General features: G+C 41.5%; 1 protein-coding gene across 4 annotated transcripts in view; it reads left to right on the top strand.

The window, feature by feature from the left end:
- The window catches only part of LOC131433074 (dynein beta chain, ciliary-like), a 43,640-nt gene extending 34,566 nt beyond the window's left edge, over window positions 1-9,074 (top strand). For all 4 annotated transcript variants that reach the window (XM_058599864.1, XM_058599844.1, XM_058599854.1 and 1 more), the window contains 5 exons: window positions 5,047-5,550; window positions 5,609-5,775; window positions 5,836-7,159; window positions 7,224-8,851; window positions 8,916-9,074. In XM_058599864.1, coding sequence (XP_058455847.1) covers window positions 5,047-5,550; window positions 5,609-5,775; window positions 5,836-7,159; window positions 7,224-8,851; window positions 8,916-9,015 — 3,723 coding nt within the window. In that variant the 3' untranslated portion in view covers window positions 9,016-9,074. The remainder of the gene's footprint in view (window positions 1-5,046; window positions 5,551-5,608; window positions 5,776-5,835; window positions 7,160-7,223; window positions 8,852-8,915) is intronic.
- The last annotated feature ends 17,545 nt before the right edge of the window (window positions 9,075-26,619 follow it).

The raw sequence follows: 26,619 nt of genomic DNA, 5'->3' as shown, positions 1-26,619 counted from the left end.
TTGAAAAATCGAACACCCGTATCCGATTCATTGCAAATTTTGCATAGCTGTAAACAAATTTCGGCAGAACGTACCACTTGCTCGTCGAATAACACCTTCCACAGCAATATTAAACAGAAGGCAAGAGAGTATTTGGCGAATTCAGAACTTCCCGTAACGAAATCGATTCAATCATTCACCTGATATACCACTATTGCGCGTCCTTCGAGTAGTGGTATGAAACCCAATTCCGCCAAGAAATCATCGGACCGTCGCACAGTGGTCTAAAACTGGAAAAAGACGGTCAAAAGTCACTGATTTTTAAGAACTAACGTGTCTTCGAAGAAGTTTTACAAGATTATATTACGCTTCTTTTGAAAGCAGCACCTTAATTTTTGTTAAGGGGGTAGTTTCGAAAAAAAAATAATATATTTTTCACAAAATAATATTTTTTCTCAATTTGAAGAAAAAAACATTTGAAGTATTTTTGCTGAAGATATAAATAATGTAAAAATATTATTTTTTGAGATATATTCCCTTTATTTTAGAAACTGTGTGTGTCTGTGTGTGTGTGTGTGTGTGTGTGCGTGTGTGTGTGTGTGTGTGTAACGTTTTTTTTGCACTAACTTTTCTCGGAAATGGCTAAACCGATTTTCACAAACTTAGATTCAAATAAAAGGTCTTGTGGTCCCATACAAAATTTCTGAATATTCTTTGGATCCGACTTCCGGTTCCGGAATTATATGGTAAAATGTGCAAAAACAAAGAAAATATGTGTTCTAACTTTTCTCACAGATGGCGCGACCGATTTTCACAAACTAAGGTTCAAATGAAAGGTCCTGTGATCCCATACGTAATTCCCGAATCTCATCCGGATCCGACTGCCGGATCCGAAAATATAGGGTAGAATGTGTTAAAAAAATTTTACCATCACTGAAAGGGGCGAAAAACCGTAAAAAGTTTCCTAAATCGACCTCAAATCTTCTCAAATTGATAGTTTTTGTCAGTAGACGCTCAACCAAACTGATTTCGGTTATTCTTTTAGGAATCGAAGAAAATTATTTTGAAGAGTACCAAAGTATTATATATGATAGTATGATTGATATGAGAAAGGGTGGATTAAAACAGGTTTTTTTTGTTTCAACTATAGAGGTTTTAACACCTTAAGATCATTCGCCTCTTCGGACCAGAAAATCTTTCTGACCCTATGTGCGGGGTAGGGAATCGAAACCAGGTGGGCTGCGTAATAGATATCCACTATCCCATCACGCTATACCCGTCCCCTATATTTATGTCATATTTGAGAATATCTGCAAAAGTGGCATCCCTGAATGTACCTTAGCCTACTGAGTGAGAGGTAAGATTTCTTATTGGTCTCACTATTTCCTACCGCTCTGTAATTTTTGGTGCTAAACTGTGATAAATTCCAAAAATCTGTGAAAATTTGTGACCATTTTTTAAACCTGTGCAAAAGGTTGAAAATCTGTGAAACACAGATCAATCTGTGAACCTGGCATCCCTGCTTGCCAGTGCGGTGAACTGGTGAGCTGCGGTTCTTTTAAAATGAGCTGTGAGCTATCACCCCACTTTAAAGATTCGATTCACTGGAATAGCTCAGGAGCGAATTGCCCATCTCTACGCTCACTGCAAAAGTGAGTTACAAAAATAACAGATACGTGACGACCTCCGTTTCTTAACCATTCATGGTTTCAGCATGGCCATAGTGAAAATGAGTCACACGAATAGTACTCAGGAAATTCTCATAGGAAAATAAATTGGATTAGGAATATACAGGGTCCGGCACTCGAAGTGTAACCAATTAAAAAGGCCATAAATTCAGTTTGGAAAATTACTTTTACTTAATTCAAAGTACAAAATGTGTAAAAATAATACAAAATTCAGAATCAATTCACTTTTGCTCGATATGACCACCTTTTGCCTTGACTTGATGACTTGAGAGAGCGAAGGAGTTGCTTCGTTTGGCCGAAAGCGGTCAATTTCCGAACATTGTATTTTCTGACGAGAAATTTTTTCCAATTGAGCAATTCGTAAACTCTCAAAACGATAGGGTTTACTTGACCGACCGTTCATATGAGAATTTGAGTCATCGATTGGCCACCAGGAGGCAGCACCCGCAACAGATAATGGTTTGGGCCGCTGTAACCGCAGATGGGCGCTCTCCAATCGTTTTCATCGAGCCTGGCGTCAAGGTAAATGCGACATATTATCGGGAAAGTATTCTGGAGGTTGCTTTGAAGCCGTGGGCAGACAAACATTTCGGTGGCAGACCATGGACGTTTCAGCAGGACTCGGCACCGTCTCACAAAGCTCGAGTGAATCAAGAATGGCTGAAAAACAACGTTCCGAACTTCATCACGTCCACACAATGGCTCTAGAATTCACCAGATGCGAATCAAATGGATTATTCTCTTTGGGCCATTTTGGAGAGCAAAGTCCGAACTAAAAGATACACCAGTCTCGAGGCACTGAAAAAAGTTATTGTCCGCGAGTGGGCCAAAATACCTGCAAGTCACATTCGGCCAAACGAAGCAACTCCTTCGCTCTCTCAAGTCATCAAGTCAAGGCAAAAGGTGGTCATATCGAGCAAAAGTGAATTGATTCTGAATTTTCTATTATTTTTACACATTTTGTACTTTGAATTAAGTAAAAGTAATTTTCCAAACTGAATTTATGGCCTTTTTAATTGGTTACACTTCGAGTGCCGGACCCTGTGTTTTCCTATAAGTATTGTAAAAGCTTGCTGCATTAAGTTGCACATTTCGCTTCGGTACAAGGTTTTCTAGGTGAAAATTAGTAAAATGATGTGTAATCTTTCCAGAAAGGAATAAACCTCTGCATTACCTTCTACAACATTATGGGATTTTATATTTTCTACAATTATTCCAAACAAAATATGTAAAAAAATAACTTGAAACAAGTTATGATTAGAAAACTAGTTTTAAGAGGGTTGTCATAATTCAATAACTAAAACTAACTTTGGAATGGCCTAAAAAAAAGTTCCATCGAGTTCCACTTAGATTTTTTTTTATAGTATTGGGCATATCTTTTCCTATAAATTTTGTAAAAATCAGCTGCATAAAGTTGCATATTTCGCTTCGGTGTAAGGTTTTATCATAGGTAAAAAAAGGTAAAATGTTGTATAACTTTGCCAGGAAACAACAAACCTATGCACTACCTTCAACAAAAATATGTGATTTTTTTATTTTCTTCGATTATTCCAAACAAAGTACGAGGTCTGTTCAAAAAGTACCCGGAATTCACATTTTTCTAAAAAATATTTATTTATTCGTCTACATCTATATGGTCTCCTTCAAAGTAATCCCCCCTAGATATAATACACTTATGCCAGCGTTTTTTCCAGTCTTCGAAACACCCCTGATTGTCACTTTTTGTAATGCTCTGTAGCACTCTCAGCGATTCTGCCTTTATCTCTTCAATCGATGAAAAACGCTGTCCTTTCATGGGTCTCTTCAACTTTGGGAACAGGAAAAAATCACACGGAGCGATATCTGGTGAATAAGGAGGTTGGGGCATGATTAAAGTCTTGTTTTTAGCCAAAAAATCAAGAATAAGCAATGATCAAAATACAGCAGTTTTGGAACGAATTTTGCTGCCACTCGTTTCATACCCAAAACATTTGAAAAAATATGATGGCATGAGCCAACTGATATGCCAACTTCATCAGCAACTTCTCTAATAGTGATTCGGCGATCATCCATAATCATTTTTTCCACTTTTCCCACATTTTCATCGATTATTGACGTGCTGGGTCGACCGGAGCGTTCGTCGTCTTCAACGTCTTCGCGGCCATCTTGGAAACGCTTATACCACTCGTAAATACTTGTTTTTTTTCATAGCAGACTCACTGTAGGCTCTCTGTAACATTTCGCACACTTGGTTACACTTTATTTCATTTTTCACGCAAAATTTAATACAAATACTTTGACTCTTCAATTTTTCCATTGTTTAAACTAACAAAAGTCGCCGAGCTCAAAAACACACGTCTACACCAGCCGCTACAAGGCAGAATGTAAACAATCAATACAGCTGAAAATTTCACCATACATTAGGGACATATGTACCAACACAATAAAAAAAATTTTTGACCACCGGACTCTCCAGACGCGCGCAATTAAAAAATTTCGGGAACTTTTTGAACAGACCTCGTATGCATAAAAAATAACTCGAAACAAGTTATAAATAAAAAACTGATTTTAAGGGGGTTGCCATAAAAACGCTTTGTATATCCGAAACGGTGCGACCAAGACTTTTGGTATATTTGACAAAGTAAATTATTTTCAATAGTTCTAAAATTTTGTAGAAGGAAAAAAATTTCTATCTCTTCAGAAAAAAAGTTATGGTTATATTTTTTGTCAAAGTAGGCCATGAAAAATTAGGGATAGAATCAAATTACGCGGTATATATTTGTAAAAACATTCTAAAAAGCAACTATATGCATTAAAAGAACAGTTTGGCAGCTACTGATTTATGTTCACGTTTTTATTGATTCGAACCACTGTGCGTCGTGATCCTTCAGGAGAGGAAGAAACAATTTTTGGAAATACTCTTCCAAATACACTGGTCCATTCATTATGCTTGCGATAAGAAGAGATGTACTTCCGCTTTCCGCAAGTACAAATCGAAACATCTTTCGTGTCCAAAGGTCCTTGAGAACACCACACTTATTTTTGGTTTCCTGGCATCTGGTTGAAGTCTACCTTTCGCAGACATGTGATTTCGAACAACTTCCAGGCGCTGTTTTTGTGACCGTACTCTGTTTCTCGTCACGGTTAGGAAACTTCTAAACCTTAAACGTACGAAGCCACATTTTGAGCTGAAGTCTTCGGTTTCCGTTTCATAGTTCGAATTACACACGTTTGGCTGTTTTCCGAAGATTGTAAGTAGAACCTTAAGCTTTGTGTCTGCTTAGAGGTTTATTTTGAGCGGCCAGATGGCATCAAAGCATAACATAAACTGCTATGCATTGACAAGTCGAAGACGAAACGTGAAAAAATAGTTCTTTTTTTAAGTTATGTTTTCTCTCAGGACCCTGATTTCGATCCGGAGAAAATCCGTGCCAAATCTGCGGCTGCGGCCGGGTTGAGTGCCTGGGTAATCAATATCCACAAGTTCTACCAGGTGTACCTGGTAGTGGAACCGAAGCAGCGGGCTCTGAACGAAGCCCAGAGCGAACTGAAGGCAGCTCAGGACAAACTGATGGACCTGACGACGATGATCAATGAGCTGGAAGAACGGTTGGGGGTGATTCAGGCCGAGTTCAACGATGCGCTAGCCGAGAAGCAGAAATGTCAGGACGAGGCGGATAAAACCGCATTCACGATTGACCTCGCCCATCGTCTGGTGAATGGACTGGCGTCGGAAAATGTGCGCTGGCGGGAATCGATAGCCCAGCTGAAGAGTCAAACGGTGACTCTACCCGGCGATGTGTTATTGATTGCCTGTTTTATCAGCTACGTCGGTTGTTTCACCAGACGATACCGGGTCGAGTTGCAGGAGAAGATGTGGATTCCGACTTTCCGGTTGTCGAAGGTAAAACAATGTCTTTGTTTAAAGCTTAGGCTATACACAATGATCAACTTCCTACCAGCCGGCAATTCCCTTCACCGAGGGTGTCGATCCTTTGAATCTAATCGTGGATGATGCAACGATCGCTTCGTGGAACAACGAGGGACTTCCCTCGGATCGAATGTCGTCGGAAAACGCAGCCATCTTGACGTATTCCTCCCGGTGGCCTCTGATGATTGATCCTCAGCTGTAAGTATTTTGATCGTTGATTCAGTTTTCACCATTCAGTACCTTCCGTGTCTCATCCAGTCAAGGTTTAAAATGGATCAAACAAAAGTACGGTGCCGATCTGACGGTGCTTCGACTGACCACCAAAGGTTACCTGGATACGATCGAGAAGTGCATCGTTGACGGCAGTATTCTGTTGATCGAAAACATTGGCGAAACCGTCGATGCAGTGCTGGATCCTTTACTCGGTCGACAGCTGGTCAAAAAGGGCAAATGTCTTCGGATGGGCGAAAAGGAGATCGACTTTAATCCAAACTTTCAGCTAATTATGCAAACCAAGTTGGCTAATCCGCACTATAAGCCGGAAATGCAGGCACAAACTACGCTGATCAATTTCACCGTCACCCGCGATGGACTCGAGGAGCAACTGCTGGCCGAAGTGGTCAAAGCCGAACGACCCGATCTGGAACAGCAAAAGGCCGATCTTACCATGCAGCAAAACACGTTCAAGATCACGTTAAAGATGCTCGAGGATGACCTGTTAAGCAGACTGTCGTCGGCCGGTGAAAACGTTCTCGAAGATGCTACTCTCGTACTGAACCTGGAGAAAACTAAGAAAACCGCTGCCGAAGTCGAGATCAAAGTTCGTGAAGGCAAGAAAACTTCCGAGCAGATTGATGTGGCTCGGGAGAGCTACCGACCGGCAGCCGAACGGGCCTCGATCCTTTACTTTATTCTGAATGACCTGCACAAAATTAACCCGATTTATCAATTCTCGCTGAAGGCGTTCACAACCGTATTCAAGGATGCGATCTCCATAACTCCTCCGGCCGAAAAGCTGAAGGATCGCGTTTTTAATTTGCTAGACTCGATCACCTTTGCCGTCCACATGTACACCAGCCGTGGACTGTTCGAGAAGGATAAACTGATCTTTATGGCCCAGATGACCATTCAGATCCTGCTGCAGGCAAAGGAGATTGACCCGGCCGAGCTGGACTTTTTGCTACGCTTCCCGTACACTCCCAATCTGACTTCGCCGTTCGATTTCCTAACCAACGCCGGCTGGGGTGGTATCAAGGCACTTTCCAGTATGGACGAATTCCGATCGCTCGATAAAGATATCGAGGGATCTTCGAAACGTTGGCGCAAACTGATCGAATCCGAGTGTCCCGAACGGGAGAAAATGCCCGGAGAGTGGAAGAATAAAAATGCCCTGCAAAGGCTGTGCATAATGCGTTGCATGAGACCCGATCGGATGACGTATGCAGTGCGAGCCTTTGTCGAGGAAAAACTGGGCGCCAAATATGTGGAAGCGCGAATGGTCGAATTTGACAAATCGTTCCGAGAGACCAGCTCATCGACGCCGGTGTTCTTCATTCTGTCGCCGGGAGTTGATCCCCTTAAGGTAGGTATCAAATCCCGTCGAACCTCCTTCAGAAGGTTTTCAATTCCCGTTCTTTCCATTGCAGGATGTTGAAAAACTGGGCAAAAAGATGCGCTATTCAACCGATCATGGAAATTTCTACAACGTTTCGTTGGGTCAAGGTCAGGAAGTGGTTGCCGAGGGGGCCATCGACGTTGCCTCCAAGGAAGGTCACTGGGTTATCTTGCAAAACATTCATCTGGTGGCGAAGTGGTTGTCGACATTGGAGAAAAAAATGGAAGCCACCCTGGAGGACGCTCACGACAACTATCGGCTGTTTATCAGCGCCGAACCGGCACCGTCTCCCGAGTTTCATATAATTCCGCAGGGCATTCTGGAATCGGCTATCAAAATCACAAACGAACCACCAACCGGAATGCTGGCAAACATTCACAAGGCCTTGGATAACTTCAACCAGGAGACACTGGAAATGTGTGGAAAAGAGGCCGAATTCAAAGCGATCTTGTTTTCGCTCTGCTACTTCCATGCTGTGGTGGCCGAACGTCGAAAGTTTGGTCCGCAAGGCTGGAATCGTGTCTATCCGTTTAACGTCGGGGATCTCACGATCAGCGTTTACGTTCTGTACAATTATCTGGAGGCGAACAACCGTGTACCGTGGGAAGATCTTCGGTATCTTTTCGGGGAAATTATGTACGGTGGTCACATCACGGATGATTGGGATCGGCGGCTGTGTCGAACCTATCTGGAAGAACTGATGCAACCGGAACTGGTCGACGGAGATTTAAATCTGTGCACGGGTTTCCCCGCACCTCCGAATCTAGACTATCCGGGATATCACAATTATATCGATGACAACCTGCCCGTAGAATCGCCCTACCTGTACGGGCTTCATCCGAATGCGGAAATTGGTTTTCTAACTACCCTCTCGGAGCAACTGTTCAAAACCATATTCGAACTACAACCACGTGATTCGGGAGCAACAAGCGGCTCCAGCGTGAGTCGAGAAGACGTGGTGAAAACCATTATCGAAGATTTCTCCGATAAACTTCCGGAAGAGTTCAACATGGCCGAGTTGATGGCCCGGGTTGAAGATCGAACACCGTTTGTGATTGTCGCTTTTCAAGAGTGCGAACGTATGAACATTTTGGTTCGCGAGATGAAGCGATCCCTCCGGGAACTGATGCTCGGTCTCAAGGGTGAACTGACCATCACTTCGGATATGGAAGAACTGGAGGCGGCACTGTTTTTCGATCACGTTCCCGAGAATTGGACCAAACGTGCCTACCCGTCGATGTTTGGCTTGCAGTCGTGGTTTGCCGATTTGACCATTCGAATTAAGGAGTTGGAATCGTGGTCGAATGATTTCAATCTGCCGTCTTCGGTTTGGTTGGCCGGATTCTTCAATCCGCAGAGTTTCCTGACGGCGATTATGCAACAGACGGCACGTAAAAATGAATGGCCACTGGATAAAATGTGTCTGAGCTGTGACGTCACGAAGAAGTGGAAAGAAGACATCAGTGCTCCTCCTCGGGAAGGGGCCTACGTCAATGGACTGTACATGGAAGGTGCCCGGTGGGATACCACGATTGGGTCGATTTCCAGCTCGCGACTGAAGGAACTGTTCCCGCAGATGCCGGTCATCTTCATTAAAGCTATCACGCAGGACAAACAGGAAACGAAGAACATCTACGAATGTCCGGTCTACAAGACAAGGTGGAAGACGATTCGGAATTTATTTAAGTTGTTTAATTTTTGTTTTTGTGTTTTTTTTTTCTAGAATTCGAGGGCCCACATACGTATGGACATTTAATCTGAAAACGAAGGAAAAACCGGCTAAGTGGACATTGGGAGGAGTTTGCTTGCTGCTTCAGGTGTAATTTGAATGAATGGAAAAGCCGTTGTTATTTATCGATCTCTCGATGTTGACATAAATAAATATCACTTGTCTGTTTTTGAGTTCATGATTGCAGTGTTTATAAACTCACTACCAATCAATTTCTGAGTAGTGAACAAAAAATGAAGGCAATGAATTTATAAACTAGACCTACAATACACTATGCGTGATACCGGGGCCTTTACTACCGGTGTCACTACACGGTTAGAACCAAGTGAAGTGATTGTGATTCTTATCAAAAGTATCACTTCACGATGGAAATCAAGGCTCTTATTACCGGTATCACTACACGGTGAAGTGATTGCGACCCTTATTATGGGTATCACTTCACGGTGGCAATCAAATGAAGTGAATTTAGGTCCTTATTACGGAAATCGCTTCTGAGAAAAAAGTAATTACTCAGACGAGCTTGTTATTATTACGAACATCACACCACCAAAATTTTGTTGGAAAAATGTTTTTTTTCGGTACAGTGATTCGCCCTTATTCTGAATAACGACGTATTGATTTTTCGATCGAATGTGGTTCGATCGAATCATAGCTACCTTTGATTTTGCTAGCGTTATGGGGAATACAAATGAAATACGAGGGAAAAAACGATACGACGTTATTCAGAATAAGGGCGATTACTTCACTTTGCGTGACACTGGTAATAGGGAAAATCAAGTGAAGTGACATGTAAGTGAAGTGAATGTGAAAGTGGAAATGAGAACGGTAATAAGGGCCCAAGTGAAATGAATGTAGGTCCTTATTACAGAAGTCGCTTGTAATTCTGGCCCTTATTATGGGTATCATTTCACGGTGAAAACTAAGTGAAGTGAATGTAGGCCTTTATCACGAAAGTCACTTCAGAGAAAAAAGTAATTACTCAGATGAGCTTGTTGTTATTACGAACATCAAATCACCAAAATTTTGTTGGAAAAAATGATTTTTTTTTCACTAGTGATTCGAACTTATTCTGAATCGTTTTTTCGCTCGTATTTCATTTGTATTCTCCATAACGCTAGCAAAATCAAAGGTAGCTATGATTCGATCGAAAAATCAATACGTCGTTATTCAGAATAAGGGCGATTATTTCATTGACCGTGACACTGGTAGAGGTAAAATCAAGTGAAGTGACATGTGTTTGAAGTGAAAGTGGAAGTGAGAACGGTAATAAGGGTTTCTATAGTGAATGTCCGACGCATCGTATTCGTAGAATATACAGTTGGGTACTTGGCTCAAACAACCAAACGACCCTAAACCAACACGGTTTTCTGTGCTGAATGGCTATCCGTTTATATGAATTTCCATTGGAAAGCTTCGGACTATAGGGATATCCTTTGAATAGAGCTTTGAAGCTTTCGCTCAACGAAGTATGTTAGAAGCTCAATTTGAGTTATAGAGCGAACTGAAAGCGTCATTCACCCACAGTCTTTACAGTAAGCTGTAGTTTTCTTAGCGTTTGGGTAGCATCTAGAAAAACGAAGTATGATAGATATTACACTTTAACAAATAGGCTTTTATTACCAGTATCACACTACACGGTGGAAAGTAAGTGAAGTGATTGTGACTCTTATTATCGATGTCACTTCACGGTGGAAATCGGGTGAAGTGAATTTAGGTCCTTATTACGGAAGTCGCTTCAAAGACCAAAGTAATTACTTGGATGAACTTGATGTCATTATGAACATCACGCCACCAACATTTTGTTGAAAAAATAGTTTTTTCCACCACAATGATCACTTCACTATACGTGATACTGGTAATAGGAAAAATCAAGTGAAGTGAATGTGAAAGTGGAAGTGAGAAAGGTAATAAGGGCCACATACTCAATTTTAAACATTGTTTAAATTTTTAACAATTGTTTCAATAGTCGCAACTCTAACCATGAGTTTTGTTCAAAGAGCGTGCATAAAATCATAGATCTTCTATAAAACCACAGATTTTTCTTCAATATTGTTAAAAAGACTATGCGTCACAGATAAGAATTTTTCAAAATCGCAGATTAAAAAATTTTTGAAAATGTTTCTCACAGATTTAAAACGAAAATTCGTCATCACAGACGATAAACCGATTTTTCGATTTGAAATACAGATTTGAAAATGGCAGCTCTGGTCACGTCTGGCAAGTGAAAATATTTACCCATAATTTGTAAGGCCAATTTTATCGTACCGCGTACGGTTCTTGTCTGCGCTGTAGTGTCTGTAGCGAATACAAGAATCAATCAACCCCGCACAGCTATATGGCTGTGACGATGTTATTGCGCCATCTGATAGATATACTTAACATTATTATTCTAGACAAGCTATAATGGCTCAGCTGACAAGGACATTAATTGTTTTGAATAATTTCCACAATTTCAATTGAGCGCTAGTGAGCTTGTTCTCCATGTGGGTTTCATAATCCAGTCCACAATCTAAGTTTATTTCGAATTCTATATGGATTCCGATTCAGTTGCGACAAACCCGTTTTGACTGGAAATCGGATGTTGCACTCGAATCGGAATTCGAATTATATGGATACAATTGTGATTGGGGAAAAACTGAACGTGTGCGGGGGTCTTAACATTGATATCTACTTACGAAAACTATACGTCGGTAAAACTCCAAAATTAAAATTATTGATGTCAAATTGAGTCACCATTTTTCAATAATGAAGAAAAGATTATGAACAATTAAATATTAAGTTCGAATTAAGAGATTCAGATCCAACAACAATTGTGTCTCTCAATTTTACTGTTCCAGATGTAGAGGTAAGATGGAAATCGATTATTAATTGCATTGTCATTTTTATAAGAAAGAAAAAGTGATTAAAAGAGGACTTTCAAATGATGTTAACATGAATCATTAGAAATTATTTTTTTAAATTTGATTTTCTGGGAAAATAAAAGAATATATATAGCTTTACCCTATGAACAATCCACAGAAATGGAAATGAAAACTTATTCATAATAGTAGTAGGATTTATAACAGCCGACATGCATTGGTAAATTTCTAACGAAATGTTGGTTGTTAAACTTACAATTTTTTTCCTCATTCTCTAGGCAGCCGGTTACCGAGAGAGGAATATAGTTATTTTGATTGGAGCCTATTAATTCTAAACTGATGTGGTATAATAATGAATATTGCTGACAAGTTTCATAAACATTTGTGGACATGGTAACATCATCAAACTAAGAGATTTTTAATTACAATAAGTTCCAAGTGGTCCAAGTTTGAAGCTGATTGTCGATTTCTGTGAAAGAAGTAAACCGATGACCAGCCAGATCGTGTTGCATCCATTGGACCAACCAGTAATCGGAAGGAGCATTGTCAGGAGAATACGGTGAGTGTGCGATGAAATGTTCCACTTGAGCGTTTCCAAACATTTTTTCACGACTTTTGCGACATGAGGCCAAACGTTGTCATGCAGGAGAATAAAGTTTTTAATGTATTTGTAATGCTTGTATTCCGGCCGCTTTTCGGGTATTGTACGGCTCAAACGCTTCTATTTCAGCCTATACCGATTGCCCGTTATAGTATCGCTTGGTTGTAGCAGCTCATACTACATAAAACCCTTTTGGTCCCATCAGTTGCACAACATGACCTTCAAACCATGAATATTCGGCTTCGGTATTGATGTTGAGCTCCATGGCAACAATTCACCGGGTATAGAGTAGTATTTTTTTCATTGAATATCCATTTTTCATCTTCACTAACAATGCGATGTAAAAAACCCTTTCTTTGTTGCCTTTGAATCAACTGCTCGCAAGTGAAAAATTGCCTTTCCATGTCTCTCAGTTTCAGTTGCTTTTGAATCATTCCCATGAATTTTAATCGCACAGAAACTGCTTGTGGATTCACTTCCAATGATTCTGCAAGCTCCTCTTGCGTTTGACTCGAATCTTCATCGAGTAAAGCTTGCTTCAGATAGAACTGGAACAAAGCCAATTGCCTGTATTTCAATTATTTATTAGTGAACTCAGGATCTTTTTTATACAAATGTAGCGTTTTCTTCATACTTTTAAGAAAAAATACGGCTAAAATTACTCGTCACGGTTTCGAAGGAATTCTCGAATTTTTCCTGTAACACGGCTCATTAGGCGGGGCACACCTTCTTCGTCCATCGTTTTAGCTATCTTATTCCACCAGGTCGCCCTTTGCCTTGAGTCTCTTCTTCATGATTGCCCAGTATTTCTCAATAGGGCGAAACTGGGGCCAGTTGGTGGGTTAAGGTTTTTCGGAACAAACTGGACCCCTTTCTCTGCATACCATTCTTGAACGACTTTGCTGTAATGACAGCTTGTCAAATCTGGCCAAAACATTACGGGATGGTCGTGGGATCGAATGAACGGCAAAATTCGTTTTTGGAGACACTCGTTTTGGTATATATCCGATGTCATTGTCTTATTTGTAACGAAAACTTTCGTTTTTTGCCACAGCTGCAAATGCCCTGACCAATCATAAATTTTCTTGCAAATTTGTTGGAAAAAACAAATTTCAATTTGCCTGGAACATCACCCGAGCCGTTTCCAAGTAAAATTTTTGACCTGGGATTTGCCCGAAGTCAGCCTTGACACATAGGTTTCATCGTCCATCAGAAGACACCAGAACTTGGTCAGCACCTGGTCATACAGTTTCCGAGCACGAGTTTTGACCAAACTATTCTGTTTTATGGTCCGATTTGGCTGTTTGCTAGCTCGATACGACTTGATTCCTTCCCGGAGTCGAGTTCTCCTCACGGTACTATGAGCAGCACCGAATTTTATGACCAAATCACGGTCCGACAGATTAGGATTCCTCTTAGTCGTCTTCAAAATCTTACGACGATTGGCTTGAGGCTTCCGAATCGTCGTCAATGTTTCCTTATACCGTTTGATAACGCGCCATACGGTATTTCTGGCCAATTTTAGCTGTTTAGCTAGCCTAGATGCAGACCACAATGGTTTTTCCAAATAACTGTGCACTTTTTTTTTCCTTCTTTCGGCTTCCATGTTGATTGTTTACAAAGTACAGTCGATTTGCGGAATGTCAAAAATCATACGTGAAGCTGACAAAATTCCCCACTCGTGGGCGCCAAGAACTTCCAAATCCGTCCACCAGGAGGAGTGCCACAACATGAGCAAAAGTTTGTTCCAATTCTAAATGAAGCAAGCTTCAATGCCTCCAACTGTTTGTCTTCGATTGTTTTTTTGGTTGTCCAGAGCTAGGCCTGTCTTTAACGCTGAAATCACGATTCTTGAAACATCGAAACCATCAACAAGCTTTTGATGCACTTCAGCTGCACTTTTCTACCGTTTAAAACAGAAAACTACAGCTTATCGCAAATTCTGCTTAGTTCACACAAAATTGCTCATAACTAACACAGTGAAAAACAAGGTTTAAACAAAATCTCGAAGCAATTTGAACTGAATATAAATGACAGACGTCCATTCCATTTGAGGAACATCAGCTGTTACTGTTCAATATTCATAACAGCCAGAGCCATCTTTTGAGAACGAGTCGAACTAATTTGTACTCACAAAAATGTTTTATTATGAAGGAAAAAAAAAACCAATTTTATGTCGTTTTCGCTTGATGACAAACCTAACCCAGTTTTCACCCTAAATGCTGTCAAACCGTTTGTTTGAAGCTTGTTTCGAATCTAGTTTCAACGTTGTTTAATTGAAAATCGAGTCAGTTTCGAACCTGATTTTTATATCAGGTTTGCTCAAACCCCAGACCAGACCCGGGGGAAATTTCAAATACCCTTCAAATTTCTTCAAACAAAAGAAACTGTTCGGTAGTTTTTGCCAGATGAACAATAATTTCATTGCGAACGTTTCTTCATTATTTCAATCCTTTCCCAGTTGAGAGGTTTGAAAAATTCGGTTAGAATTTGTATTTGAGACATGCAAAAAATGCAACAACCGTAAAAAAACTGAACAGCTAAAATTGTAGGATCGAACATTTACCGCACGAACAAAACAAAACAGAAACTAATAAAAATCAGATTTTCTCCAACGAACGGAACCCCCTCCCACACTTCTCGACAACATCTAAAACTTGGCACTGAATCCATTCCTAATTTGCTTCTTCAGCCGCCGGCGTCAATCCCTTCACCCCACCTCTGTGTTTTCTGTCGGTAGTCAGTGGATAATCCACATCTCCTTGTTGTTTGGTGTTTCCTTCAGTACCGGCACCCTGGGGGGGTTCAGCCTGGGGTTAATTCCCCTGTTTCACTCAATTTTGGTGGCATAGTTGTTCCGCTGGCGTCCCTCGCCGTACCGAAGCATTTCCACTTGAGGCCTGTGATGTGATAATCTTACCGATGGAACAAATCACGGCAGGGCTTTTGTGGTGAGTTTTCCCCCATAAGGAAAAGTTGAACAGAACACAGCTCCGGAGAGTACCGAAGGTTCCCTGGGGATTGGGTTGTGGCCTGTGGCGATAATCGGCTAGATGATGAATTCCGGAGATTTTTCCTTTCCCGACCACAAGTAAGTTGTCATCGGTAGCTTAAAAAACGGAAAAATAAATAATTTTAGAACTGGCTTCGGTTTGATGACTCAACAATTTTCATTTTCACCTCGGCCTACTTGTCCGTTTCGGTCGGTCGGCCGGTAGTTTCTCTGTGTCAGGTGAAAGAGAACCTGCTTGAGTGCCAAACAACAACAACAACAACTAACAACAGTTCACAAGTGGTTCATGATCTTGAAAGTTGCTCCGGTGAGTGAATTGAATTGAGTTGATTTGAGATACGCCGAAGACCGCACACGATGAAGCCCCCCGAAGCGGGTGGGTCACCCTGTAATATTTTCTTCCGCACGCCAAGCAAGATATTAACTCGCTTTCAGCAATAATGCGACGAGGCTCTCGTACTTTTCACACTTGCCCGTTTGGTTATTTGTACAGAAAATTGATGCCACATCAAACTGCAAATGCAGTTTTAAATGCATTCGAGCGGCGTGACACCGCAGGGTTTCGCACTGTCGCTGGTTGACTTTGCAGATGCATTTTCCGTGTTTTTTTGAGGTTATCTCTCACTGCTGGGTACTGTTCTTTGTTTGCTAAACACAATCAACGCCATTGATGATGACCGGCTGCGGCGATGGTTCCTCCGGAGGCCTGCGGAGGCCGGAGTTCGTCGCTTTCTTCTAGCCAAGTGGTCGCGTGCGTGACGAACAGCTCTAAAAAGCTTCGGTAACGTTTCGCGAGAGAAAGGTAGGGTTTTTTTTCTTCTTATTCCAGCGAACCACCCTACTTCGGGTCGGAGTGAATTTCGCACGTACCAGCGAAATACGCAAATTAATTGAATTGCCAATCGATAATGGCATCGGAGGCTTCCTTGCCAGCCGGGGGATTGGCCATGAATGATTTTCTTTGTACTCGAACCGACCAACGTAAACTGGGTGGATAACTGACCCGGTTCCGATCAGTTGGATCTAGGAACCAAACCAAATTCCCATCACAGAAGCCTACCACCAACCAGCTAGCCGGGACCACCCAAGTCGCGCTCGGATTTGGGCCGCTGGTATAAACTTTCAAGTGGGTGACATCAACCTGAATGACCCTCAAAACGTCAGCCGGAATTTTGACCCGTCCGACTCGACGGCGAAGGAAAACGGTTGAGTGGAATCTCCGGGGTCGATTCATCTCTCGTTCGTGTTTTCCCCTTCTGCAGGTACCGGTCGGAATTTTGCACTATCATCACCGGGTCTGAACCGGGAGACGAGATTCAGAAGCGGTCTTTTGAACTCGGAGCGCCAATTCGTTTTGTTTTGTTCGTTCGTTTGTTTGTTTGTTTGTTTCGGTCCGAACTGCATTCTAGTTTCCGTTCGAAAGTGAAGTAAATGTTCTCCGCAAGGGGATCTTTTGTAATCCATAAAAATGCTAATATTTTCACGGTTTCCCGCTAATCGTGATCCGAGCCCAATAAAGTCATTCCAACGCGCCACCAAATTACGCACCATTCAGTTGACGGAGCGCGCGCGGATGGATCAAACGATTCCCCCGATCGGTGCACTTTATTGGATTTATGACCACCGGTCGTAAAGCTCGACAAGGCGAAAAGATGCAGTGGATGCTGCTGCCTTTAGTTTGTTGTTGGGTCGTGATTGATGGCAAGGTGGACTAATATTCCGGGTGTCATTCACACTTATGGGAACCTCGCTTTTAAGGGTTTCATAAACTGATACTTCATTCATTGATTCGAGTGGGTCCGGTGGGAAAAAAATGGAACCGCTTTTTTCTTGATTAATTGTCCTGTTTTTTTTGTATTCTTCGGTTTTTCACGGTGGTCAGCTACCTGCTGTACCACGCAGAATCTGACGTTGATCTCAGATATTGCCAAGTGTCGGCTACCATCAAAAAAGTGTTGTTGCCGTTCTAAGGGTTACACGAACAAAATTTCCTTTCAGAATCGTATACAGTAGTCAGTTAAGCTGATGTAATATACTCAATACGTCGTTTAGTTGTAATGACGTGTGATTTGATTTATTTAGTCAAGCAAATATGGACTACATTTAATAATTACTAAAAGTATAGACGCAACCAAAAACCGCTGCCATTTCGCAATGGTTCAGAATCTGTCAATTTTTATGGCTGCGTCCTGTTGTTTACACTCTTCTCCAACCACTTGTGCAGTTGTTTACTCGTTTTCATTAGGTTGTTTCGAAATGTGTGGACTTTCAGCAGAACAACGTCGAAAAATTGTGTACAAATGGTGCACAGAACGCGGACTGTCACTGAGAAAGATAGCGAAAATGGAAATAGTAAGTGAAAAAGCCGTGCGAAATGCAATCAGGAAGTTCGGTGAGGATAACACCTTTGAGGATAAACCAAAAGAAGGAGGTTTCAGTTCGGGATGTGGCCAAAAAAGTGAGCACTTCGAAGTCAAAGAACGTTTGAGTCTTCGAACCAGAAGAAGCAGAAACAACCAAAACGTAGTCCGAAACAAGAAGCATCGATCAGGCCGAGGGTAGCTGTACAATACGATTCTTGCTGGAAATTTGAACTGCATAATCATGGACGACGAAACCTACGTGAAATTCGATTACAAATCCTTGCCGGGACCACAATATTATACGGTGCTAGAAGGGCAAGTGTTAAACCAGTCCGAGACATCGATTGATGTCAAAAAATTTTGTAAGAAAGCTATGGTCTGGCAAGTAATTTGTAGCTGCGGTAAGATTTCGAAACTCTTCATAACCACTGCTTCAATGAACAGCGAAATATACATCAAGGAATGTTTACAAAAACGACTTCTACCCATGATTCGAAGCCACAAGGATCCTGTTGTCTTCTGGCCAGATCTTGCTTCTTGCCACTACTACCAAAAATGTCACTTTCGTCCCAAAAGACATGAAACCACCAAATTGCCCACAACTTCGACCAATTGAGGAATTTTGGGCATTAACGAAGGCACATCTTAGGAAACATGTCTCGGCAGCCGAAGCCATTCAACAGTTCGAAAAAGATTGGAAAAAAGTGTCAAAACTTTTCGCCGAGAAGTCCAAGAAACCACCTACCCTCCAACTCCACCTTCCGCTACTTTGCCCTGCTCTAGATGTAAACAAACCATGAAACACATTTTTTCTACGCGTATTGGTAAATATGTTGCGTAGAATTGCTACTGCAATTTGGTGACATAATCACTCATCGTATTGATATATGTTTACGATAAACTATCAACTCTGAAGAATGATTTGTGCAAAACTTTTTCGGACCTCCATTAGAAGGTTTCTTCTTAGAATGTTATTATTTTTCACTCACCTCAAGATTTCAACTGCTGTTTATAGCTCTGTGACATAAGTAAGCTTTATGAAACATTTTTGAGTTATTCTTCACCGGTAAACTTATCCTCTGAACATTTTATTATAAAACCTTTGAATAACTCACAGTTTTGGTTTTGAAAATTTTCCAAAAATCCACGATAAAAAGTTTGCCGGCCTACTTTAGTATTGGTAATACCACCCTTTTATATTGGCAGTGATGCCATACATAATTAGAGTAAAAAACCTTGCAATGCACTAAAAATGGCATTATTTTCAATTAGTCGCACATTGATATAGTTAAAATTACGGATAAAAACTACTTTCGTACGTCATCATCTAAAATATCAATATTTAAAAATAAAACTATAACATTTCCCTTATTTCCATTTCAAACATTGCTTTCCCTCCAAGTTATCCGCAACCCCTTTGTCTTATTTACCGTCGCTATGGAATGCAAAAATAAACAAACAGTTCAAGTATTGCAATCTTTTCAAAATACCCCGTTCATCTAAAAACAGGAAAGCAGCGCTTATTTGCAAAAATCAATACAAAAATAGATGGAATACGTTGATAGAGTGTGTTTTTTGGGTAGTGAGTATGTGCGGGACTCATTAGTTCAAACAATGGAGTAACTGCCAGAAGTGCCAGCTCAAAACAATACCACAGAATTTAGAAACTGTACTGGATCCAATAATTTGGTATCAATAGGTAAAGTTCTAAAATATTTTCGTCAATTAATATTGAAATTATATCATCAAATTTGCATGATAAATCTTTTCAGAGCAAATAGCCGATTTGTCATCAAGCCCTCTCATCAAGTGCCACTTGACTGTTATCTGGGTGAGGTTGCTTTCCTATCCGAAAACGATGATGTTCAGTCACGTACCCAGAGGGGGGGCCCGAGGGGCCCTGGCCCCTCCCGAAATCAAATTATTTAGAAGATTTCAGACATGTGTTACAAAAATAACAAGACAATAAACGTGAAGAAATGTAATACAGTAACAGTTCCAGTGAAAAAGTATAAAGTGTCTGTTAAAACACCCGTAAAAGGAACACCGAGAATTAGGTCCATAAGCAATCTTCAGTAACATTGGTTTTTTTTATCTTTGGGCCCCTCCCGAAACGATATCCTGGGTACGGGCCTGATGATGTTGTCGACAAAATGGAAAATGTAGAATTTGTTGGTTTGTATTTTTGAATATGTGAGCTTCATATTCAAAAATTAAAATTAATACAAAAAGCCATTGCAACAGAGTTTGTTCTGATTTCGTGTGGTGTTACTCTACTTAGTCCATCAATGTAACAGCTTCCTTTTTACTTTGTAATGTAAGCAAAATGCCAAGAACCAAGCGAGGGCAAACAGTAAACTATCTTTTTTGGCACAATCATTAGGTTTTTTTAGTCGCCTGATTGGAATTTGTAAACTTCACAATGAACATGAAGAAGAGATAAGTCCACTCTGTTCTGCTAGGTGATTTGAATAGTTTCAATGTTTACATTTTGTTCTTGCACCTGTATTCCTTTCAGCACACAAATATTATTATTTCATTCCTCTCTACTCACAAATACTATTACTATATGAAAAAGTTTTGTTTCACCAATACTTTTACATTTATTTTCCTTGGCTTCTGTCCACGGTCACCTTAATGAGGAACGTTCGCAAGAAGGTGTGCCAGCTAGTCTAATATTATCAGTATATCGAATAAAATTTGAATATTTAACACTTGTGAATTATTTACAGCGAAATCAAAGTGCGTCCATACTTTCTGGGATAGTCTTTTGGCATTATATCTACCTTAAAGTTGGGTTTTAATTTGATATTTTGACCTAGTAAGGTTCAGATGATTACAAAATTGATTACAGTGACGCTTTATTCGATTGTCCGGGGTGTTTTTAGCATAGTTTGTTCTATTGTGTCTTTCTAAGAAATCTGTGTAATTTATAAAATCTGCTTATTGAGAATCTGCGAAACACAAATCAATCTGTGAATATGGCATCTCTGGTCATAAGCATACACTGATAAAAATCAACTTGCTTACCTTACCTAACAGCTATAGGCCTGGGGTGTCCTTTGCTGTATCAAGAATATGTCTCCACATTACTCGGTCCATGGCTGTTCGTCGCCAGCCACTCAAGGTACGGATGCTTCTGAGATCACCCTCCACTTGATCGATCCACCTTGGTCGCTGCGCTCCTCTTCTTCTTGTACCAGACGGATTAGATTCAAGAACCATTTCCACTGGGTTGCCGTCCGACATCCTTATGACATGCCCAGCCCATCGTAGACGTCCGATGGGTGATTCTCCTAGCAGCTGTTGCAATTCGTGATTCATACGCCGTCTCCATGTTCCGTCTCCCATCTGCACTCCGCCATAGATGGTTCTCAGTAGCTTTCCTTCGAAAACACTGAGGGCGCGTTGGTCCTCTGCCCGCATAGTCCAAGGCTCGTAGCCATAGAGAGCAATCGGTCTAATGAGCGTTTTGTAGATGGTCAATTTCGTGCGGTTGCGTACTTTTTCGATCGGAGGGTTTTTCTGAGTCCAAAGTACGCACGATTCCCTGCCAAAATACGTCTCTGTATTTCTCTGCTGGTGTCATTATCGGCGGTCACCAGTGAGCCCAAGTACACAAACTCGTCATCCACCTCGATATCGTCACCGTTTATCAATATTCGTGGTGGGAGGCGTAGTGTTTCTTCTCTGGAGCCTCTTCCTCTCATGTATTTTGTTTTCGACGCATTTATGGCCAGTCCGATACGCCTAGCTTCAGCTTTCAGTCCGACGTAGGTTTCCGTCATCATCTCAAGGCTACGTGTTACAATATCAATATCTTCAGCGAAGCCAAAAAGTTGTACGGACTTTCGGAAGATTGCCACTCGTGTCGATCCTCGCTCTTCGAATCACACCTTCCAGGGCAATATTGAACAAGATACAAGAAAGTCCATCACCTTGCCGTAGCCCTCTCCGAGATTCGAAGGGACTCGAGAGCGTCCCAGATACTCGGACGTAGCACATCACTCTATCCATCGTTGCTTTGACCAATCGCGGCAGTTTATCCGGAGTGGAGTACTTGTCTTATCGCGAATATGTGATCCGAAGTGGCGCGGGCTCCAGTAAATCTCGCTTGGTACGGCCCTACGAATTCCTTAGCTATTGGTGATAGACGACGGCAAAGGATTTGGGAGAGTACCTTGTAGGCGGCGTTCAGCAATGTGATTGCGCGGTAATTGCAACAATCTAGCTTATCTCTCTTTTTGTAGACGGGACATACCACTCCATCCATCCATTCCTGCAGTAGAATCTCCTCCTCCCAAATCTTAGAAATCATCCAGTGCAGCGCTCTAGCCAGTGCCTCTCCTCCATGTTTGAGCAGCTCGCCTGGTAACTGGCCATTGCCCGCAGCTTTGTTGTTCCTCAGCTTGCCGATCTCCTCACTTATCTCCGTCAGATCAGGTGCTGGGAATCTGTCGTCGGCTGAGCGTGCGTCCAGATTGATTCCTGTACCGTTCTCTGTATCTTGTGCTTCGCCATTCAGATGCTCGTCATAGTACTGCTTTCACTTGTCGATCACCTCACGTTCGTTCGTGAGAAGGTTACCACTGGTATCTCTGCACATTTCGGCCTGTGGCGTGTAGCCTTTACGTGAGCGGTTCACCTTTTCATAGAACTTCCGTGTGTCATTTGCGCGGTACAGCTGTTCCATAGCTTCGCGATCTTGGTCTTCCTGATGGCGCTTTTTCATCCGGAAAACTGTGCTCTGTCTGTTCCGTGCCTGTCTGTATCGTTCCTCGTTCGCCCTCGTGCGGTGTTGCAGCATCCTCGCCCTTGCTGCATTCTTCTCTTCGACCAACTGCTGACATTCGCCGTCAAACCAGTCATTTCCTCGATTCGATAACCTCGTACCTAGAACGGTTGTAGCAGTGCTACTCACGGCGGAATTTATGTTCCTTCAGCCGTCTTCAAGAGTCGCCGCGCCAAGCTGCTCTTCCGTTGGTAGCACTAACTCCAGTTGTTGCGCGTATTCCTCTGCAGTACGAATGCTACGTAGCTGCTTGAGATTGAGTCCCGGCGTTCCTGTGCGACGAGTATTGTGCACCGTCGATAGTTTTGAGCGCATACAAACCGCGACAAGGTAGTGGTCAGAATCAATGTTGGCACTGCGGTAAGTGCGGACATTGATGACGTCGGAGAAGAATCGCCCGTCGATGAGAACGTGGTCGATTTGATTTTCCGTATGTTGATCAGATGATCTCCAGGTGGCTTTGTGGATATCTTTGCGGGGGAAGAAGGTGCTGCAAAGTTTACGCATCGTTGACCGTTGCCGTTTGTTACCGTTTGTTGTCGTGCAGGCTCTCCATCCCGATCACGGGCCTGTACATTGCCTCCCGGCCTACCTGAGCATTCATATATAATACTGTGGTATTTTTCAAAATAGTTTTCTTCGATTCTTGAAAGAATAACCGAAATCGGTTTGTTTGACTGTTTGACTGATAAAAACTATCAATTGGAGAAGATTTGAGGTCGATTTAGAATTTTTTTTACGGTTTTCCGCCCTTTTCTATGATGGTATAAAATATTAACACATCGGTCTAGCCATCTTGGAGAAAAGTTAGTGCAAAAAAACGTTACACACACAGACATTTTGCGTACTCGACGAATTGAGTCGAATGGTATAAGACACTATAACAGCAAGATTGCTGCTGACAAGTTCGGCAATAATTGACCGTTAACAAATTTGGTATTGCCGAGATTCTCAGTAATTATTATTTAGCCGAGATGGTTACCGATCTCTCGGCTGTGCGAATCTCGGCATTTTTTTGCCGAGATTCAGCAATAAAATTAAGTTTGTATGAACCATTTTTAGAATAATTTTGTTGAACTCCAGTTTAATGATTTTTTAAAAAAAGCATTCATATCAGGATAGTATAGTCAAAATGAAACTGATCGATTATTTCTTCAATCTACTGATTTTTTAAAAACAAACTTCAAATGTCAAGCGAATCTCATTTATCTTCCAATATTATGCTTATTACAGGTAGTCATAAGGACGGCTACCATCTGAGCAGTGCCTAAACTGCTCCGTTGGGTTCCTTCATGACTGGTGCGATGGTAATCTGATACCGCATGGGATGGGCTTGACAAAAGAAAATGTTCGAAACCCCATTAGAAAAGGTGCCTGTTTTCGGCGCAATTTCAAAATGGAGTCTCATCAGCAGTTCGACAGTCGAGTTTGGCGGAAAAATATCAAATTTCTTTCATACGAACACACATTTCCTAATCACAAGGAGTGGCACCGCGGACGCAGTAGGCTGCCGCAAACTGGCAACTGGCGACGTGGTGGCGGTTTTCGTTGAATTCACTTCAACAAAGTCAAAGCCTTCTGCGCCCAGCAAGCAAATCGTCGGACAATCAATTAGCGTAATTGAAGCCAAGGATTATCGCGAGTGTCCATGTCCAGCAGCATTAAGAGCAAGACCGTTGACTAGAACGGGAACGAGAACGGGACGGGAGGGTGGCTGCATCGTCCGACATGCATCATCTTTGAGTGTGATCCATTTGCAATCTACTTACATACACACACATTGGAAAGAGGCACACTGGAGTGCGAACAAACAAAGTCCGAAAATTTAATCAAATAAATGCGAACTATGAAATCGATGCTGTCCATTCTCCTTCCACCCGTTCGTCCAACTGCCGCCGCCACTTCCCATCAGTAGTACATTAGTCGATTTATGGGCGTTCGGTTTTTGTGTCGGATTTCAGCAGAAAAAGTGATGAGAATGAATCCTTGCCACTTTTCTTCATTAGCCTTCTGGTCAGTCAGTCAGTCTGCTGTCGGTCAAGTCATCGATTTTGGCCGAAATCTGAGTACTTTCACAAACAGAAAGATAAATGCTGCGGCTCTGTTTTTGAGGAAGTTTCGAGTTGCGGGAATCAATCGGTTAATGGAAGTGCTTGGACGACTAAGGCAAGGATCAATGATGAAATTGATTGCCACCACCCCGGGGGGAATTTAGCTAATTAATAGTGACTATGTTTCTTAGTCTTCAGATTGGTTCAGATTTGAACGAAAATACCGGATTCCACACTGCGGAACAAGCAAAGAGCTCGACACCGTTTCGAGTGGTTGTAGTTTTCCAATCGTAACAATGGAAACCGTTTGTCGCAAAGCACTCGAAAAAAAGCGAGCTCGAGCTTCAATTTTCCTTCCACAATCGGAAGGGTGAGATAATCATCCTTTCCCATCATCATCATCATCAGAGTTGAGAAGAATTTTTTATTTCCGAGAGTATTCCACGATCAACCTGCCTTGTACGATTTTTCCCATGAATAATTGAGCGCGCTGAATGCAATTTATTTCGATTGGTCTCTTGTGGGAATTAGAACACGAGCAAGTGCTTGTGGTGCGGTTTTGTAACTCGTCGTGGGACTGGTCGGATTCCATCCACCGAGCTCGAAAACGAACCCAACTTTTTGTGTTTGGCAGGATATGTTTAGTAATTGCTGTCAATTGCGTTTTGGTCATGCGAAACTTACAGCTGAAGGATTTGCAGAGCAGTGGTTCGCTCTTCGTTTAAAGATTGAAGAAATAAAAAAAAATCAACGAGTTACGGTTTGTGGGAATGAAGGTTTGGCTTTTAAAATAACTTGGCCGTTAGTCACAGGAAGTAAGGACTGCTCATTTACTTTTGCTTTCTAGATTATTAGGTTTTCAACAGTTTTGATATGAACACTGTCTTCTTTCACCTTTTCACTACGAGCCCTCCAAGCAGAACGATTGAGTCAGTGCAGCAAAAGCACATTGTGGTATTGTATCTGTCTATAATCTGTGACAAGTTGTGTATCTGTATGCGCGCTCTATGGTCTGCGGAGCGGCTGGAAGCGAGTAGCAGAGATGCCGTGCAAAACCTAATTACGAAACAAATGAACTGCCGATGAATCGCAAGTTCATCTTTGACAGCTGCCGGTGGTTTGCTTTGTTTTGCAACTGCAAATTAAAAAATGGCGAAAAAGTGCCTGTTAAAACGTGTTCCACAGTGAAAAGACCTAAAACGATTGCCCTGTATGCGTTTCCAGAATCAAGGAGCGATATTTGTATAAATCTGTTTAGTGTGAGGCGACTTACAATTTTTAAAATCAGACGATGAACATCGGATGAACTTTTAAACTGTAAACAAACCACCGGCGGCTGTCGAAAAAAAGTTCATTTTGTGAGGTTATGTCATGTTCGTGTAGACCCTAATAATTGACGAAGTAAAATTGCTGACGTTAAAATTTTTGTCGTAAAATTGCTGACGAAATATTTTAAGACTGACGATGACGAAATAATGTACTTCAAAACAACTCGTAAAAATTGTACGAAAAACTTTGAATATATGAATGAAAAAATTCCTCGAAAGAAAAACGCTCGAATAGACAGCTCGGAAACTACTTGGAAAACTACTCTAAAAACTGTTCGGAAGCTGCTCGAACAAACTGCTCAAAAATACTACTCGAAAAACTACTGCAAAAGTTACTCGAAAAACGTATCTATACTTGGCTCGAAAACACTGCTTGAAAAATCGCTCGAAAAACTGCATCGTAAACTACTCGAAAAACGACTCAAAAAAACTAATCGATAATCTACTTTAAACAACTGCTCGAAAAATCTGCTTGGAAATCTGCCCGAAAATACTACTCGAAAAATTGATTGAAAAATTTCCCGACGTAATACTTTACGACGTAAAAATGTTTAACGTGAAATGTCTGACCTAAAAATTTCTAACATAAAAACGTTAACTTTTTGACCTAAAAATTATACAAAAAGTTTCTGATGTAAAAATTTTTGACGTGAAATGTTTGACGTAAAATTTCAGACGTAAATGTTTCTAAC

The sequence above is a fragment of the Malaya genurostris genome, chromosome 1 (assembly GCF_030247185.1).
Source record: "Malaya genurostris strain Urasoe2022 chromosome 1, Malgen_1.1, whole genome shotgun sequence".
In the NCBI taxonomy this organism is placed as follows: Eukaryota; Metazoa; Arthropoda; class Insecta; order Diptera; family Culicidae; genus Malaya; species Malaya genurostris.
The sequence above is the reverse complement of the archived record's forward strand: the minus strand, read 5'-3'. Positions and strand labels throughout refer to the sequence as shown.